Here is an 18,191-nt window from a genome sequence, read left to right on the forward strand (position 1 = left end):
CTACGAAGAGGAGAAAAGTTGAATCAACGATATTATTTTATGTTACAACCCCTGCAAAGCATGCACAAACCTTATAGATGAAAGCACAGAAATGAAGCACAGCGGGCTGTTGTCTCCTCCATGCAGCACAAAATGCCAGTATGGCTTCTGAAATATTTCAGTGGTAAATAATGACAAAGATGCAATAAAAGGTCTGCAGGTTGAGAATTTCATGTGAGCCGTGTGCTACTGTGTGGTTTGCATTTTATCATTTTTCTGCAGAAAGCATCTGAGAGGAGCTGTGGGACTAACAAGATTAAAGCAGATTGGAGCCTGACAAGCAGCAATAACAAAGAAGTGTCATCTCTAATGTAATACCTTTTACATTCTGTCTTTCATTTGCTGTGGATTCTTCTCGACCCTTTGCACCACCATCTGCTCTTTTTATCAGATGTTTTGCTTGCACTTTCAATTCACCTTGGTAAAATGAAATGTAAGTGGTTGCCGTTGCAGTTAAATTCAACGCTGTTTGAATTTTATTATCCTGCGTTCACAGAGTGCTGTGCCCTGTTGTTTTCAGATGGAAAATCTTTGGTGATTTTTCCAGACCTATAATTTAATGCAACCTTAGAAATGGTCTTGTCAGTATTCTCATGCTGTCCTTTCATCATCTTGTGATTTGGTAGAATAGAGTAGATATATAAATTTGCATTATTTTAATTGGTTTAAAATGGTATCATTTGGCATATTTTGTGTGTTTAAGTATTTCAGGCTAGAAAAATTGCTTCAATATTATTCTAAATGCATCTTTTGTGCTTTGTATCTGTCTGAGCTAGGTGTCAAAGAAATAACAGGAACATTAACAACACAGACAAAGGAAATGTTACTCCTATTTGAGCCTTTCAAGTTTGAAACCACATTTTCAGACAGATTTTTCACCTCTTCCAAAAATTCATCTAAGGTTTTTGAAATCAAAGTGACAATGAAATACAAAAGCATAAATGGTAAAGAGGATATTTATTTATCATCACAAATAAAAAGAACCATGCTTACTCATCACAGAAAGAAAAGAAGAGAGAGAAGCGCTCAGTCTTTGTATCTTTGCCGACCTTACTGTCGGATGGTTTTTTGAGAATGTGAGTAATAGCACTCTATGAAGTTTGAAATTCATTTAAAAAAAAAAAATCCAAGCCTATACCCATACATTAAAGCCCCCAACCCACACCTCCCATAGTCTGTGCCCCCCACCTCTGACACCCCAGAACAATAATCACAGCGTTATTTAAATCAGTCAGTCTGAGGGTCCTCAGTCTCCAGAAGTCTTAATAACCTGGAAGAGTGTGACATTGTACAGCACCTGGTGTCCGTTGTTCCAGGTGTAAAGGACCCTCTCCCTGGGGTTATAGTCCATCATGGAAATATGGGAGTATTGATTGTGGAAGGGGATGTCTGTGTACTCATAGCTTGATGTGTTGGTGTAATAAGCAAAATAGATCTTGGCACCAGCCAGGTGGGAGTTGGTGACATATAGTGTGCCGCAGATCATAAAAGACTCTCCAGCACTGCGCTTAGGAAAGCCTGTGTCCCAAGTCTGCAGCACTTCCAGACTCTGAGGCTCCAGGCGGCTGATGACAATGTTTCCAGCATTAGGGATGGTGGTGTAAACAGCCCATAGGCCATTCTCGTCCGCCATCAGGTCGATGTCAGAGGAGCCACCCCAGGAGTAGGGAAAAGTGTTGTTATAGCCGGCCCCACTCAAACTGCGCTGTACCAGCACACTTCGAGAACGGAAGTGGTACTTGATGATAATGTTGCTCTGGTACTTGTTGTAGTACAGTGAACCATTGTAGACCACATGACCAGTGCCAGCCCAAGGGTGTGGCAGCAAGTGTTGCACAAAGTTCTGGCCCTTCATGAAATCATTCATTGTGCGATATTCCAGGACCCGACGTCCCTTGAAGTAACCGTCCATGGACCACACCTGTGGAAAAAAAAAAAAAGAATAACATAGGGAAAAAAATGGTCAGAAAAATAGGTTAATGAGAAGGTCTCGAGATTACTGGAGAAAAATATTGTTGTGTTAAACTTGACCTTTCTGTAAGAAATTGTAAGTCACAGTTCATTATCAGTAGCTGCAATGGCCTAAAATAAGAATGTTAAGTGTGCTTGTTTGAGTGTGTGTATATCGATTCTCTGAGTTGTGCATGCATCGATGTGTGTGCAGAGCTACTGATCTGCCAGGCATGTGGGAGTGAAGATGTTGCCTGCGCTTTGCAGTCAACCACTGCTTGTGCTCCTTGCCCTTTCCAGTCCACATTTACAGAAAATCAATCCATTTAGCAACTCTATCTTTTTCCTCAAGCACTCTCAGCGGATCTCTCCACTGACATGGCCCCTCTCTGGCTGCATTTCCCATCTCATTCCCTCAGTGCTCTCACTGAGGCACAGTTCAGCTTTTAATTGATTCAATTAAACTGCAGTTGGCTTAGATGGTTATTTTTCTCTTGAACATTTGAAGGAAAGCTTTGCTACGATCTACTGCTTTTTCTGATTCTGTTACTGCAATTTTTCTTTCTTGTCCCACTTTTGCTTCCTTCTCCATTGTAGAGTAAGTATTTTCAAATGCACAGAGGAGAAAGGAAGGGTATGGGAGGAGCTGATGGTGAAGAGACACAGCGGCTGAATTATGTAGGAGGGGAGATTATAGAGCATTAAGCGTTGTTTCTCCTATGCCTGCTAATTTGGGTCTCTAGAATAGTAAGCAGCACATTCCGATTTTTTCCTCCTTTGCCTTTGGCTCATGAGCAACAATGAAATTTCCCCAGAATGATTATGATTATTGCTGCGGATGTTAATGTGGCATTGCTGATGTATCTGCCTATTAATACTCGGAGAGATTGAAGTGATTGGGCCAGGTGATTAAAGACAAAGATCAGGACATTCAGTCACAAAAATTGACCTTTTCTGTCCACAACACCTATTTAGGCTGTTATGATTCATTGCAGGAAAGAAAAAGGCCAAGCTCATCTCTCCTCTTAAACTTAATCAGTTTCACTTCTCTTCTACACATGGCTAATAATGCAGTCTTCCACTTTTCCAACACCACCATTTCATCTCAGTCACCATAGACCACCCTTAATCTTCTATATTATTCTTCCCTTGTCTCTTTCCTGCTGCTTCTTGCCATGTGCCTGACCATACAAAACTGCATGTCATGTCTGATCAGCTGAACCCATTACTATATCATTTGGGTCCAGAGCACACTCATGGTAATTACCCAAGTGATTTGGAAAACTTTTGCCCAAACAACTCATTCATTTCTCCACTGATGATGAAGTGATTAATCAGCTGGAGTTGTAGTGACAGAGGAAGACAGGGAGGAGGGAAAGATACGCTATCCATCAGTGGCACAGCTTTGGATTCCCATTTTTCTCACTCTCTCCCCCCCTTGAAAGCTCATGAGAAGTCATTCTCATGGAAAACAGTGCATCAGTCACTGAAGTGCCGTATAGTGGCACTGCCCTGACACATATTTTCTTCTTTTTTTTCCTCACTGAGAAGGTTGACTGTGGTTATCCTCTTTGCTTGGTTATCCTAATAATAATAATAATAATAATAATAATAATAACTAATAATACTAATAATAACAAAAATAATAATAATAATAATAATCCTGTGTTCCTGTATTGGTGAAATGCAGCAGTTGAGAAACTCACTCTGTTGTCGGAACTGGGTATCATGGTATCTGTCATCCAGGAGCCGAACCTTGACCCTGATGCACGTACTGTGATGGGATTACTGACGCCAGTGAGCTTCCCACAGCCTGGAGGTCAAAGAGGCAGAAGAATTAAGAAAGCATGTATGCCTACATACCTAAGAGACCACACAGACGCGCATGCACTCAGGTGTTTTCTCTATCAGATCACACTATTTTTCTTTTATAACTCATCTGAAATATGGCATTTCATTTGGTTTGGTTCAGATTGTTCAGTTCAATTGTTTTCACTGTAGAAGTTTAAATTTTTGTACACTAAGAAAATGTACTATTTGTACCATTATCTCAGATAAATGCGTAGATAAATATTTTGTGCAGTCATCTTCTGTTGTCTTGTTTTCATTTGTGATTCTCCACAATGCGATCTTGTGTTTGCTTTTTGAAATCTGTAATACACAAAAACTGGTTCACTGACTGACTTTGCGGCATCATTTTTATATTTCCATTGTTGTTTTACTGTCCTGGTTTTTACCCAGTACTCAAAAAGTGAGCATTATTTTTTTCTTATAATTCTCTTGGTTCATTTTCAAATGTAAAACTATAATAAAACGCAAATTAGCTAAGGGCTAAACTGTAACTGCAGTCTTTTTTGTTAACTCATCAGTTTATATGTGTGGGGTTTTTGTAAAATCATCAGTTTAAGCTAACACATTACACACAAATGCAATCTATTATTCATTCCATTTTTCTAGGCCAGTTTTTCTCAATTTATGCAGATCATTTGAGATCAGAGCAAAGTGGAAATGTTAACTACATGCTACAGAGTTTTGACCAGCGATGATCCTAGTGTAATCATTAATTCTGTTCTGTGCAACTGTTGTCAAATTGATTAAATGCTGTAATGATATATGGTAATACATTTTTAATTGGGTAACAATGACCACATACAAACACCCACAATCGTTTCCATATATACCAAGTTTCTGCATGCAGGAGTGGAGTCTGGTTTCAAGTAGCAGGACTCTCTGTCGCAGCTCCTCATAGTCGTAGGCCCCCATCTCCTCTTGGATAGCCATAAGCACCAAGGACAGATTCCTTACTTCCTCCCGAAGACGCAGGATCATCTTGGCATCAGTCTTGTACTGTTCCAGCACTGGCAACAGGGGGAGCAGCTGGGTCACCTTGTCTTTTAACTCCTGTGATAGTTATCACAGAAAAGGGGGAAGAGGATTACACCCTTAGAGAATAGTCAAGATAGGGGACACAACTGCCCTGTGATAGTCAGTACATGAGAGTGAGTGCAATCTTCCCTTGGTGTTTGTGGTTCATAAAGCTTATGTCTCCATTAGGTTCTGGTTTATCTGTTCAAAACTATAGACCTTTGATTTTTAATCAGATGTACAACGTCTATTCTTAATATTTTATGTCAATAAGCAGAGTTGCAGTCTTACACGCCTCTCTGCAGCTTCTCTCCTCCTGCTACCCCCCCAAAAACCCATCTCCATAGAGACTGTGTCAGCTCCCAAAAAGACAAAAAACAAACTAAAGACCAGCAACAAACAACTTAAACATAAACAATTACAAAGAAAGAACAATACAGTATCCACATCTGAACCAAAGAGTAAAACAGTGAAATGTGGATTATTAAATATTAGGTCTCTCTCCTCCACGTCTCTGTTAGTACATGACTTAATAATTGATCAACAAATTGATTTACTCTGCCTTACAGAAACCTGGTTGCAGCAGGATGATTATGTTAGTTTAAATGAATCAACACCCCCGAGTCATTCTAACTACCAGAAATCTCGAAGCACAGGCCGAGGGGGCGGTGTGGCAGCAATTTTTCACACCAGCCTATTAATTAATGAAAGACCAAGACAGACTTTTAATTCATTTGAAAGCCTGATGCTTAACATTGTCCACCCCAGCTGTGAAACTCAGAAACCAGTCTTACTTGTTATCATCGTCCACCTGGGCCTTACACAGAGTTTCTGTCTGATTTCTCAGACTTTATATCTAATTTAGTTCTGAGCTCAGATAAAATAATTATTGTGGGTGATTTTAACATCCATGTAGATGCTAAAAATGACAGCCTCAACATGGCATTTAATCTCTTATTAGACTCAATTGGTTTCTCTCAAAATGTAAAAGAACCCACCCACCACTTTAATCACACTCTAGATCTTGTTTTAACATATGGCATAGAAACTGAACATTTAACAGTGTTTCCTGAAAACCCTCTCCTGTCTGATCATTTCCTGATAACATTTACATTTACAATAATTGATTACACAGCGGTGGAGAGTAGACTTTATCAAAGTAGATGTCTTTCTGAAAGCGCTGTAACTAAGTTTAAGAATATAATCCACCCACTGTTATCATCTTCAATGCCCTGTACCAACACAGAGCAGAGCAGCTATCTGAACGCTACCCCAACAGAGGTCGATTATCTTGTTACATTAACTACTGATTTTATCTACTGTTCTGATTTTATCTGTTTTGATTTTATATACTGTTTTGTTTGTTTGTCTGTTTGTTAAGTGGGTTTAGAGCTCTGGGTAGCTCCCCAGCTGGGTCTAGAGAGTATTTTAAATTCAGGGAATTTAAAATAGAAAGTAGCTCGTCCACAGAAGGACTGGTAGCTCCCCTTACGATAAGGGTTCAGATCGCGCGAACAGGTGTGAAATGTGTGTGTTTAGTTAGTTTGTTTGTTTGCTTGTTTTAATCAATTTTAAATCATGCTTTTTATTTGTTTTTGTTTCTAATGTCTCTGTAAAGCACTTTGAATCACCTTGTTGTTGAATTGTGCTATACAAATAAATTTGCCTTGCCTTGCCTTGCCTTGCCTTGCCTTGTTAATAATTTCACCTCCTCACTATGTACGACTCTGGATACTGTAGCTCCTGTGAAAACTAAGGTCTCTAATCAGAAGTACCTGACTCCGTGGTATAATTCTCAAACACGTAGCCTAAAGCAGATGACTCGTAATCTGGAGAGGAAATGGCGTGTTACAAATTTAGAGGATCATCATTTAGCCTGGAGAAATAGTTTGCTGCTTTATAAGAAAGCCCTCCGCAAAGCCAGAACATCTTACTATTCATCACTGATTGAAGAAAATAAGAACAACCCCAGGTTTCTCTTCAGCACTGTAGCCAGGCTGACAAAAAGTCAGAGCTCTGTTGAGCCAACCATCCCTTTAACGTTAACTAGTAATGACTTCATGAACTTCTTCACAAATAAAATTTTTATCATTAGAGGAAAAATTACCAGTAATCATCCCACAGATGTAATATTATCTACAGCTACTCTTAGTACCATTGATGTTAAGTTAGACTCTTTTTCTCCAATTGATCTTTCTGAGTTAACTTCAATAATTACTTCCTCCAAACCATCACCGTGTCTTTTAGACCCAATTCCTACAAAACTGCTCAAAGGAGTCCTGCCATTAATTAATTCTTCGATCTTAAATATGATCAACCTATCTCTAATAATTGGCTATGTACCACAGGCCTTCAAGCTGGCTGTAGTTAAACCTTTACTCAAAAAGCCATCTCTAGACCCAGCAGTCTTAGCTAATTATAGGCCAATCTCCAACCTTCCTTTCATATCAAAAATCCTTGAAAGAGTAGTTGTCAAACAGCTAACAGATCATCTGCAGAGGAATGGTTTATTTGAAGAGTTTCAGTCAGGTTTCAGAGCTCATCACAGCACAGAAACAGCTTTAGTGAAGGTTACAAATGATCTTCTTATGGCCTCTGACAGTGGACTCATCTCTGTGCTTGTCCTGCTAGACCTCAGTGCAGCGTTCGATACTGTCGACCATAATATCCTATTAGAGCGATTAGAACATGCTGTAGGTATAACCACTGCAGTGGTTTGTATCATATCTCCAATTTGTGCATGTAAATGGAGAGTCCTCTTCACACACTGAGGTTAATTATGGAGTTCCACAGGGTTCAGTGCTAGGACCAATTCTGTTTACATTATACATGCTTCCCTTAGGCAGCATCATTAGAAGACATAGCATACATTTTCACTGCTATGCTGATGACACCCAGCTCTATCTGTCCATGAAGCCAGATAACACACACCAATTAGTTAAACTGCAGGAATGTCTTAAAGACATAAAGACCTGGATGGCCGCTAACTTTCTGCTTCTTAATTCAGATAAAACTGAGGTTATTGTACTCGGCCCTGAAAATCTTAGAAATATGGTATCTAACCAGATTCTTACTCTGGATGGCATTACCTTGGCCTCCAGTAACGCTGTGAGGAACCTTGGAGTCATTTTTGACCAGGACATGTCCTTCAACGCACATATTATACAAATATGTAAGACTGCTTTCTTCCATTTGCGCAACATCTCTAAAGTTAGAAATATCCTGTCTCAGAGTGACGCTGAAAAACTAGTTCATGCATTTATTACTTCCAGGCTGGACTACTGTAATTCATTATTATCAGGATGTCCAAAAAACTCACTGAAAAGCCTTCAGCTAATCCAAAATGCTGCAGCAAGAGTGCTGACAGGGACTAGAAAGAGAGAGCATATGTCTCCTGTTTTGGCTTCCCTTCATTGGCTTCCTGTTAAATCCAGAATTGAATTCAAAATTCTGCTCCTCACATACAAGGTCTTAAATAATCAGGCCCCATCTTATCTTAATGACCTTGTAGTACCATATCACCCTATTAGAGCACTTCGCTCTCGCTCTGCAGGCCTACTTGTTGTTCCTAGAGTATTTAAAAGTAGAATGGGAGGGAGAGCCTTCAGTTTTCAGGCCCCTCTTCTGTGGAACCAGCTTCCAGTTTGGATTCGGGAGACAGACACTATCTCTACTTTTAAGATTAGGCTTAAAACTTTCCTTTTTGCTAAAGCATATAGTTAGGGCTGGACCAGGTGACCCTGAATCCTCCCTTAGTTATGCTGCAATAGACGTAGGCTGCCGGGGGATTCCCATGATGCATTGAGTTTTTCCTTTCCAGTCACCTTTCTCACTCACTATGTATTAACAGACCTCTCTGCATTGAATCATATCTGTTATTAACCTCTGTCTCTCTTCCACAGCATGTCTTTTATCCTGTCTTCCTTCTCTCACCCCAACCGGTCGCAGCAGATGGCCGCCCCTCCCTGAGCCTGGTTCTGCCGGAGGTTTCTTCCTGTTAAAAGGGAGTTTTTCCTTCCCACTGTCGCCAAAGTGCTTGCTCATAGGGGGTCATATGATTGTTGGGTTTTTCTCTGTATCTATGAAGCGCCTTGAGGCGACTTTTGTTGTGATTTGGCGCTATATAAATAAAATTGAATTGAATTGAATTGAATTGAATACCCTGAAATTAGATGTCCTTTTATCTTCTTTCAAGGACAAAAGGAATATTTTATCTATTTAAAAAGCAAATATTTTGTTTTTCCATGTCTGTAAATACAGTTTTACTTCCTTTGAAAATATTTTGGATTGGAAAGCCACCTATATGAGAAACACTATTCAAATTGGCCAAACGCCTGTGATCTGTTTTGGGTGATGAAACTTCACCTACTTGCTGCAGTTGCAGAGCTAGTTGTAAATAAACTTGGACTGTGACTCATCGTGTGTTTAGAAGTTAAAAGAACAACATGTCCTTAGGTAGGAGTACAGGAAGCTGCAGGAGAACCTGGCTGCCTACGTGGAGAGAAGTGGGCTCAAGAGAGAAATGGGCGTATCAATAAAGTGTGGCCGCCACAGGAGGGGCTGTTTCCTCCTTGTTAAGGTTTATCGTAAATCTGGTGATGGAGCAGCTCTCAGCCCTGTGGCGCCACATCATAAATCTCATTTTCACTTTTTCAAGAAGAGAAAATTCACTCTCGTTAATCTCCCGCACTCTGCCATCGGCAACTTTAAGCTGCACGCATTCATCAGCCAACCTGGTCTGGACAAATCCAGCTTTTTCCCCTCTTTGTTGAATTAAGATAGATCAGAAGATATAACTCATTTCGTTCTGCATATTTTAGTCATCTCAGGCAGTGCTGATGAATTGGTTAATTTTATAAACATCTTCATTACCTTCTTTGGAATGGCTTTCATAAAACACACTGAAAGCAAAACACAGGCATCCGTGCTTGTCCTTGTGCTGCAGTATGGACCCAGCAGTAAAGCACACTTATCATTTATCAAGCCATCTTTTAATCAAACTATTTTATGGTCCATCTAATATCTGTAAGAGTGTGAGAAATGTTAAAAAACCCCAGTAGGACAGCCTGCTGACAGGAAGACAAAAAGGCTTACTAATAATGGCAGCTAAGCCCTAGCTTGTAGACAGATAAGGTAGAGATAAATGTGAATGTATGTGCCTGTTATCTAAAGGCAGACAGCAGAATGTTAAGTATATCAAGTAGTAAGCTCACTGAAGACAGAGAACAAATGGATACAAAGAGACAAATGCAACCCCCCTCCCCCCCATAAAAAACCCCCATACTTTTTCTAGGTCCAAGAATTTAATCACTCATGAGTGTGCGATTTACTTGGATTTCTCTGTGCATGACAAAAGAACTCATATAAGACTGGAAATGAATTTGTGTACCTATGTTTATGCTGCAGTGCATCGCGAGTCATACAAAATTTTATTGTCTGTGAAGAGCAAAAGAGATTGCAATGCATAAGTTTGGCGAGCAGTGCCAAATCAACAGTGTCTGCATTCACTTGACAATAATATACACACATATAAACACCAACACACACACTGTACATGAGGAGACACAGAGCCAATTACCTGAAAGCCCTTTGGATTGAGGCTGCGGGGATTTTCAGAGGCCACCTTCAGCTTTCCATCTACCACTTTCATTAGACTCTCTGTGTTCCTGACATACTGTAGATCCCTGTACGTCCTTAGGTCCAGCACCTCCATTGACTGGCTGATGTTCTGAACCTGCGCCACAAAAACAAACCCACAATGACACTAATGATCGCGGGTTATCTTAGAGGAGGAGTTTTTTTCTCATTTTACACCTCAATCACAGATCATTTATTTTAAGTTTCATTTTTACAGTTCTTCGTTATTTAGTTTAAATTGCAGTAAATGAGTCAGGCAAGAAAAAAAATCCTGCTGTAATCCAGCCTTCGTAGTTTGGGGTTGGCATGGGTTTTCCAGATACACAGGTGGGGTGAACTGAAAACTTTGTGGCCTCAGCTGTGAATGTGAAATGTCTATAAACTTGTCTTTTACTTGTCTGTAGGCATCTTTTTTGTAGTACTCATGTGCAGATACTAAAAAAAAAAACAAAAAAAAACTTCTGCTCCCATTTCGTTCATATTCCAAGTTAAATGTTACAGCCAAAGAAGAATGTGGAGGTGGCCCTGTTTTTGAATTTAAATATGTTAAGTTAAAGAAGTTGGTTGAAACTACATAATCTGTACTGTTTCATTCATAAGCTGTAAAAATTACCGAAATAAAGAATGGGCTTTAAAATGTACACTAATCACACTGAATTATAGAATTAGGCATACAACTCTCAGTTTAAATAATTATGATGACAGGAATATTCAACAGTGATGACAATATTATTTCTATGGTTAAGAAATACAACTTCACAATCTATGAAATTTAAGAACATTCTCGAAGAGGTAGCTGCATCATTGTCACAGTCTACAATCAAGAAATGCCTTCACGATAGGAAATACAGAGGGTTTACAAAATGTTACAAAATTGGTACAATCAAAAACAGGAAGGCTCGACTTGGCTTTATCAGAAAACATTTCAAAGAGCCTACAAAGCTCTGCAAACAAAAACAAAATCTACCTACCGTCTGTCAAACATGGTGGAGGCAATGTTGTGACATGGGTATGCGTGCTGACCAGTGGAACAAGGCAACTAGTGTTTATTGATGATGTGACTGCTGATAAAAGTAGTAGGATGTATTGCAAAATTTAAAGGGCTATATGCTCAGCTCAGATTCAACCAAATGGTGCAAAATTGTCAGATAGCACTTCCTAATGCAAGACCCAAAGCATATTGGAAAAGCAACCCAGGAGTTTCTCCAGGTTAAGAAATAGGATATTCTTTACTGGCCAAATTATTAACCTGAAATCAATCCAACAGAGCTTGCTTTTCAGTTACTCAAGACAAGCCTGATTGCAGAAAGACATAAAGAAATGGCTAATGAAGGTGGCTGCAGTAAATGCCTAGTGGGGCATCTCAAGGGAGGGAATGTAGCTTTTCAGCTGAGTCTCTGAAAATGGGGGACTATGTACAGTTAATCTAATAAAACTAATCAAAATTAAAGCTGAATGTCTCTACTTTAATCACATTTTCACTATCTGGTCTATAATCCATGGCAATGGTGTGCAGAGGCAAAATTACATTAAAATGTGTCATTTTTCAAAAGAAGTGATATAGGGGTAGGATTTAGTCTATAACTGCTAACTGTGTGATTTGTGGACTTTAATACATTTAATGTGCTGCTAAACATTTTTAAATGTGCGTTTTGGCAATTTGAGCACCACAAGGTCTTTTCCATTTCTTTTATTTATTTTCAAGGGAAGGCAGGCATTTCTACAGCTGAAGGTGTGCAAATCGCACATAAAAAAACACTACAGGTCAGAAGAAAGTTATATATGCTTTTATTTACTGTCAATTTTAATATATATATATACATATTAATAAAAATAAGTAATGAAAAAGAAAGTTGGCAGCATGGGGAGGTTAAAAAGCAGCACAGTCCTATAAAATCTGTCGAGGTAATAAACAAACAACGCAGCTATACATGACTTTCAACATAAAAATGCTACAGCTATGAAAATAAGGATAGTAAGCTCATGATCATGACAGCGTGCAAAAGGTAATGGATGCCTATGAAATGTTACTAAACGAACCTCGTGGAGGAGCAAACATGCTGTTAAGTAGGCGTTTATTGAACACTCAGTTTTGCACTATGTTTAATTTTTACTAAGTACTCAGCTTATTCACTTTTGACAGCCCACTCTGTTTCTGCATAACCAACCTACTGATTCATGCACCCCCTCATCTCCTGCACGATGCACTGAACTGGCCAGAAATCACTTGAACATTGATAAATATTACTGGGCTGTCGTGTATACTGGAGGCGTATGGGTACATATGTACAACTCCCCACAGCAACAGACGCCCACCCACAATGACATGCGCAATCAAAACTCCAAGCAAGCAAAATATACTTATTCATATCACTCCTAACATAAACAAAAAACAGGCCAAGCTCTCAAAGGTCAGCGTTTGGAACAAATTCTACTTTGCACCAAATGCTTTGCTTGCCTACTCTCTGACAACCCACTCAATTACTTTGTGTCCCTTGTTTTCTACAACCAGTTCATTCCTCATGTGCTTCATGAACCGTTCTGGTTATATTTGGTCAGAAAATATATCCCTTCACTAATTAAAAGTTGCTTTACAGCACTACATGTGCATTAGATGGAAGAATGTGGAAGAGTAAAATGTTCCAGCAGGATGGACTCTAAACAAATGCAGTGTCACCACCCTCCAGGGCAGGTGACAGCTGGGACCACTCAGTCCTCTGAGTTGTGGCATTTCATGCTTACCTTTGGTCACATAAGATTCTCTCTACCCTCACCAGCTCAGATGAATCAGTCACAGGTGTATCTGCTTCTTGTCCAGCGCGATGACTCACTTTGTACCAAATCCTAAAAACTGTCTTTATGTGTATGGCTGACTTTGGCCTCATATCACTTTTTTTTTTTTTTTTTTACCTCAACACAGTTACATAGAGAGGTTAAAAGAGTCCATGAGGTGTTTAAAAGTCTGTTGTGAGCACTCTTGCACAGTATTCTTCAGGCCAGCTCTGCATTAAATGGCATTTTGTCTGGCTTTACAGAAAGCTGAATAGAGATTTTGCACAAGGCTACTTTAAATTCTTTGAACAGAGGGGCTGTTTTGACATTGTTATTGTATCCTTGGCTTTCTTTGTCAGAGAGAGATTTTGTGGATCTGGTCCAATCAAACATTTCACCCGCATGCTCTGAGTTCAAATGAGGATGCTTGGTGGGCATGGAACTATAATGTGCTTATACACAGAGAATAACACGTAGTCTTTAAACTAACGTCTTGTGTGCAGCTGAAACAGCATTGACCCCAGGTGTCCTCATTATGCTGGGCTGTGGACAGTAGTAGATGGGAGTGTTCGGTTCTAATAACTAGTGTCTTACAAGTTGTGTGCATGCTGAGGGCACAGACACAGTAGCATAAACATCCACACTGTATGCAATATACCATAATAGTAATATTTCCAGAGCTTGTAAAAGCTCAGTTGATACTGTGTGAGAGGTGTTGACTATTATTGTAGTTTCTAAATCCTTATTTTATATAATAAATTGTATTTAGTTTCAAGGGATCACATGTAATGCAATTAACCAATGCAAATAGTTCAGTTCAAATTTACAGGTGTATAACAACCTATCAACAAATAACATTAAAGGTGTCACAAAGACAGTTATTATGGCTTATCTTAGTTAAAAACTGCTATAAAATGTGATTGTGATCAGTCTCTCACATCATTATGGAAGAAATTTAGTTTTTTCTTTTTTTCTTTTTACAATGTTGCATAATTCCATTTGAGCATTTCACCCACCACAGCATTTCAATCAGGTCGATGTCTGGACTTTGACCTGACCACTGCAAAACGCTGATTCTTTCAGTTTTTAGTTGTTCTGCTGTAGATTTGCTGCTGGGTGTGTCTTGTTGCATGGACACATTTTGGCCAAGGTTTAGCTGTCAGACAGGTGGCCTTACATGAACGTTAATATTTAACATGCTAACTGATGCCTGTAGAGTCTGAAATGTAGCTCTCGGGTTTTTTTGCCATTTCACTGAACATCACATTGGGTGAATTTGTTGTGACATCCACTCGAGGGAAGATTGGCAACTATCTTTTCCACTCATGCATAATCTTTCTCATTGTAGAATAATGGACTTTAAATAGTTTAGAAAGAGCCTTAGAGCCATTCTCACCAATATTTGCTTCTTTGAGATCATTCCTTTGTCTTTTCTCCATGGCATTGTGTTAACACACACCTGACCAGGAAACTACCTCTGCCGTTATAGAGGTGGCCACATTAGATGGTCAATTAATCAAGTGCATTTGACTTGTCTGCTACTTACCCTCTTCATTTCTATAGAAGCAATGTACTTAGTTTTTCAGAAGACTGCATTTATATATGATTGTATGACTCATTTGAATCACTAAGGGGAAAAAATGGCAAAGTACTGTAAGCCATTTATTTATTTTAATTTAATTAATCGCTTACTGTTAATCAATGCAGGCTGCTTTGTTACAACAGTGAAAAATAAAAATCTGGAGACGGGCAATAAACAAACTGACTTGATCAATCCATGCAACACTACTCCAGCCAGTCAGCAACAAAGGGGTGTTTGTACTTGTATGCAGGGCAGGAGGCCAGCGGGGAAAAAAGCTGACACCTTGCTTATACTGAACTCCAGGACATATTTGGAAACAATCAAAAAATAAAAGGTCAAAAGGGAAACCACTGAAAGAAACCACACTGGGATCTATGTCGGAAATGCTAATTATAATTTGTACAATGGCATGCTACTGAAGAAAAAAAATCTATAAGAAACTACAAGCTTATTTTAATAAAATGTGTCATCCTCTAACCTGGATTAACAACACCGGTGCAACTGGCTGTGAGATAAGTGCTCAAGAACTGTATGCAAAGTACAACACCAAAAATTATATGTTGAAAATGACTTCACTTTCGTTAAATGGGTGGCACCAAAATCGAGCAGCCCTCTACATGCCGGAACATGGAATTAAAGGAATTAAAGGAAAAAACTCAGACAAAAGAGGGGGATGAGGAAATACTATTAATGTGCACTTGCTTTGCATTCAGAATTAATCTAAAGTTTTCCAAATACAAGCAGTATTTTATAATATGCACTTTTCATATACATTTTACCAGGTTATTTTTTTCCCAAAGGTTCAGAATGAAAATGAACTGAATCCTGTCAGTTCCCAAAGAATTATATTTACCAAAAACGAGGGGAAAAAAACATCAACATGCAAACAGACTAGTGCATTTTTATAGTGCATTATTATAAAATTGAACTTGCAGTCTTTTAATATATATAAAAATCTATTCTTTACACACACACACACACACAGTAAGAGCAAATATGGAGACTATAAAGGAATATATACTTTGCATCGCACAAATGTGTAGGTGAACTTCTCTCACCAGTTTTACTGAGTTTGTCTCTTTATGTTCAAGGCTCTTCCTTTTCTGTCAGAATATGCTTCGTTTTAAGTGTGGATGAGTGTGGATTTTGTTAGTGTGAACATGTGCTTTAAACAGGAGCAGACAGAGAATGTCAGGGGAAAAGGGAAACTTCAATGAGAATGAATGCAATATGTGAATTCAGGTGTCTCATTGATCCATCAGGGCCTCGGAGCTTATTCAGCATCTCAATTTACCACCACCTCTCCTCACAAGACCACATCAATGTCAACCCCTCCTGTCTTTCCTCTCCTTCATTCTGCTTCTTTGCTCCTAGGCTTTCAGTTACTCGGAGAAGCCAGCCTCTCTTTCACCTACTCACTGGTTTTGATTGTCCAAGAAAAAAAATCAACTGTGCTATGAATGAACTGGAGAGCAGACCGAAGATACTCTGCCATAGCCCATCAAGTACTTGAAAGGTGTTTAACATCATTTCTCTGGTTTCTACTGTTTAAACAGACATGAATACAAATTAAATGAATTAAATAAATAAAAAGAGACAGGTGTGCTGCCTGTAGATCTGGATATTTAACAAGCCTCTGCGGATCATTTATGAACCTACCTGTTGCCTGACCTTAGTTGTGTGTTTGTGTTTGTGCACTAGGTATTAGCATGCTCTACGTGTCAGTCAGTAATGCTTTACTGCATCTAAATAATGCCTAGATTTATTCTCTGCCTGTTGAAAACTGCATTCATAATACACACTGCATCATTAAATGCTATCAATATCACAAGTAAGCACAAAAGCTCTAATGAAATGTCCTAATCAACCCAGATTTGGTGACACAGTATTTAATTTACAAGTCTCCACCTAAAGTACTTGTAATCTTCACTGACTTGTTAACAGTTAATTTTATTAATTTTCATCTCATAAATTTATATTTATAATAGAAACATTGTAAGGCTAAGGTTCAGTGAATTCAATTACATGGGTTGGTTTTTGGATATTTTTCATTAGCAATTCATAATTCATTAATTTTCAGGTACTCAGCTGCTCAACAACAGTCTTCTGATTTGATTTTGATTTGATTTGATTTTGATTTTATTGATTAGCATTCAAATTCAAATCTCAGTGAAAACAGTGAAAAAACAAACAAACAGTGAAAACAGAACAAAAATCTACCATAAAGAAAGAAAGCATGAGACAAGGCTAATCAAAAGGTATTGGCTGAAGCATTTGCTTATTACGCCAACCCTTTTCACAAAATATCTTTTTGTATGCAGCTCCTGTACACAGGGCTTGAAGAAAATAATAAAACAAAGCAAAAACCAAACAAACAAACAAACAAACAAACAAACAAAAAAACAAAGAAAAAAAAACTTTCCACCTTAGATAAGTAACTACATCAAAGCAAAAGAATCAAGACTGGTGACTTCTGACTGGTGTCGTGTTCATATGCACAACTGATCAACTGCGGCGTAAAGGAAAACCGTTCACTTCAGCAGCCTTTATGTGACAGACGGCGTCAGACACGAGCCCAGTGTGGCAGTTTGTGCTTGCATGTCTGTGTGGGTAATACTCGTGTCCCAGTGTGGGTGTGTTATTGACAGCTGTCACCTTCTCCATGAGCTGGCGAAGCTGCCTGCTGCGTGGGTCGCGGTTACACATGTTCTGGGCTGGTGCAACGACGGTACAGATACACTTCCCATCTGCGTCCTGCGCTGAACTGTAGATCTCCCAGCCCTCCTCTGGTCTTGGGTATAGAGCCTGCAGAAATATAGAGACACATATATCTTAGAGGCATAAAATAAAAAATAAAATATGGTTGTTTCTGTCTGCAGTTGTTTATCTGTGCTACTACCAAATTGGCTTTTCAAAATGCATGAGGGCAGACAAGATATTTTATTCTGCCAGCACGCATCAACGGTAATCTGAAAAGTGTTCCACCCTTATAAAACGTGTCTAAGCCAATAAATTTATCTAATACTTAAAAGTGTTGCATAAAGCCTTTTGAAGAAAAAAAAAGACTCTTTTATACATCCTATATCATGATTGGTTGAGCCTATTCTGTCACCATAAATTAGCTGCAAAGTCATAATTTCTCTATTGCATTACTTTTTTCTTTGTGACTCTTTCAGAAATGAATCCTCTCCTAAGAAAATTAATGACAATTGCTCACTCCCAACTATTCAAAACCATTTGCAGTTTAATTTCAGTTTTAACTGGAGATGAAGAGACTGACAGAGCTGGTAGTCACAGTAGTAAAAGACACCAGCAGGGAGAGATAGAGGATAGAAGAGTCATCTAG

The 18,191-nt window shown here is 38.9% G+C and overlaps 1 protein-coding gene across 2 annotated transcripts in view; it reads right to left on the bottom strand.

The window, feature by feature from the left end:
- Positions 1 to 969: 969 nt before the first annotated feature.
- Positions 970 to 18,191, bottom strand: part of olfm2a (olfactomedin 2a) — a 45,274-nt gene continuing 28,052 nt past the window's right edge. For both annotated transcript variants that reach the window (XM_040047899.1, XM_040047890.1), the window contains exons 2-6: positions 17,501 to 17,650; positions 10,433 to 10,588; positions 4,671 to 4,890; positions 3,696 to 3,802; positions 970 to 1,960 (exon numbers count right to left, since the gene is read on the bottom strand). In XM_040047899.1, the coding sequence (XP_039903833.1) occupies positions 1,286 to 1,960; positions 3,696 to 3,802; positions 4,671 to 4,890; positions 10,433 to 10,588; positions 17,501 to 17,650 (1,308 nt within the window). In that variant the 3' untranslated portion in view covers positions 970 to 1,285. The remainder of the gene's footprint in view (positions 1,961 to 3,695; positions 3,803 to 4,670; positions 4,891 to 10,432; positions 10,589 to 17,500; positions 17,651 to 18,191) is intronic.

Source organism: Simochromis diagramma, unplaced genomic scaffold (assembly GCF_900408965.1).
Source record: "Simochromis diagramma unplaced genomic scaffold, fSimDia1.1 OVJJ01000321.1, whole genome shotgun sequence".
NCBI lineage: Eukaryota > Metazoa > Chordata > Actinopteri > Cichliformes > Cichlidae > Simochromis > Simochromis diagramma.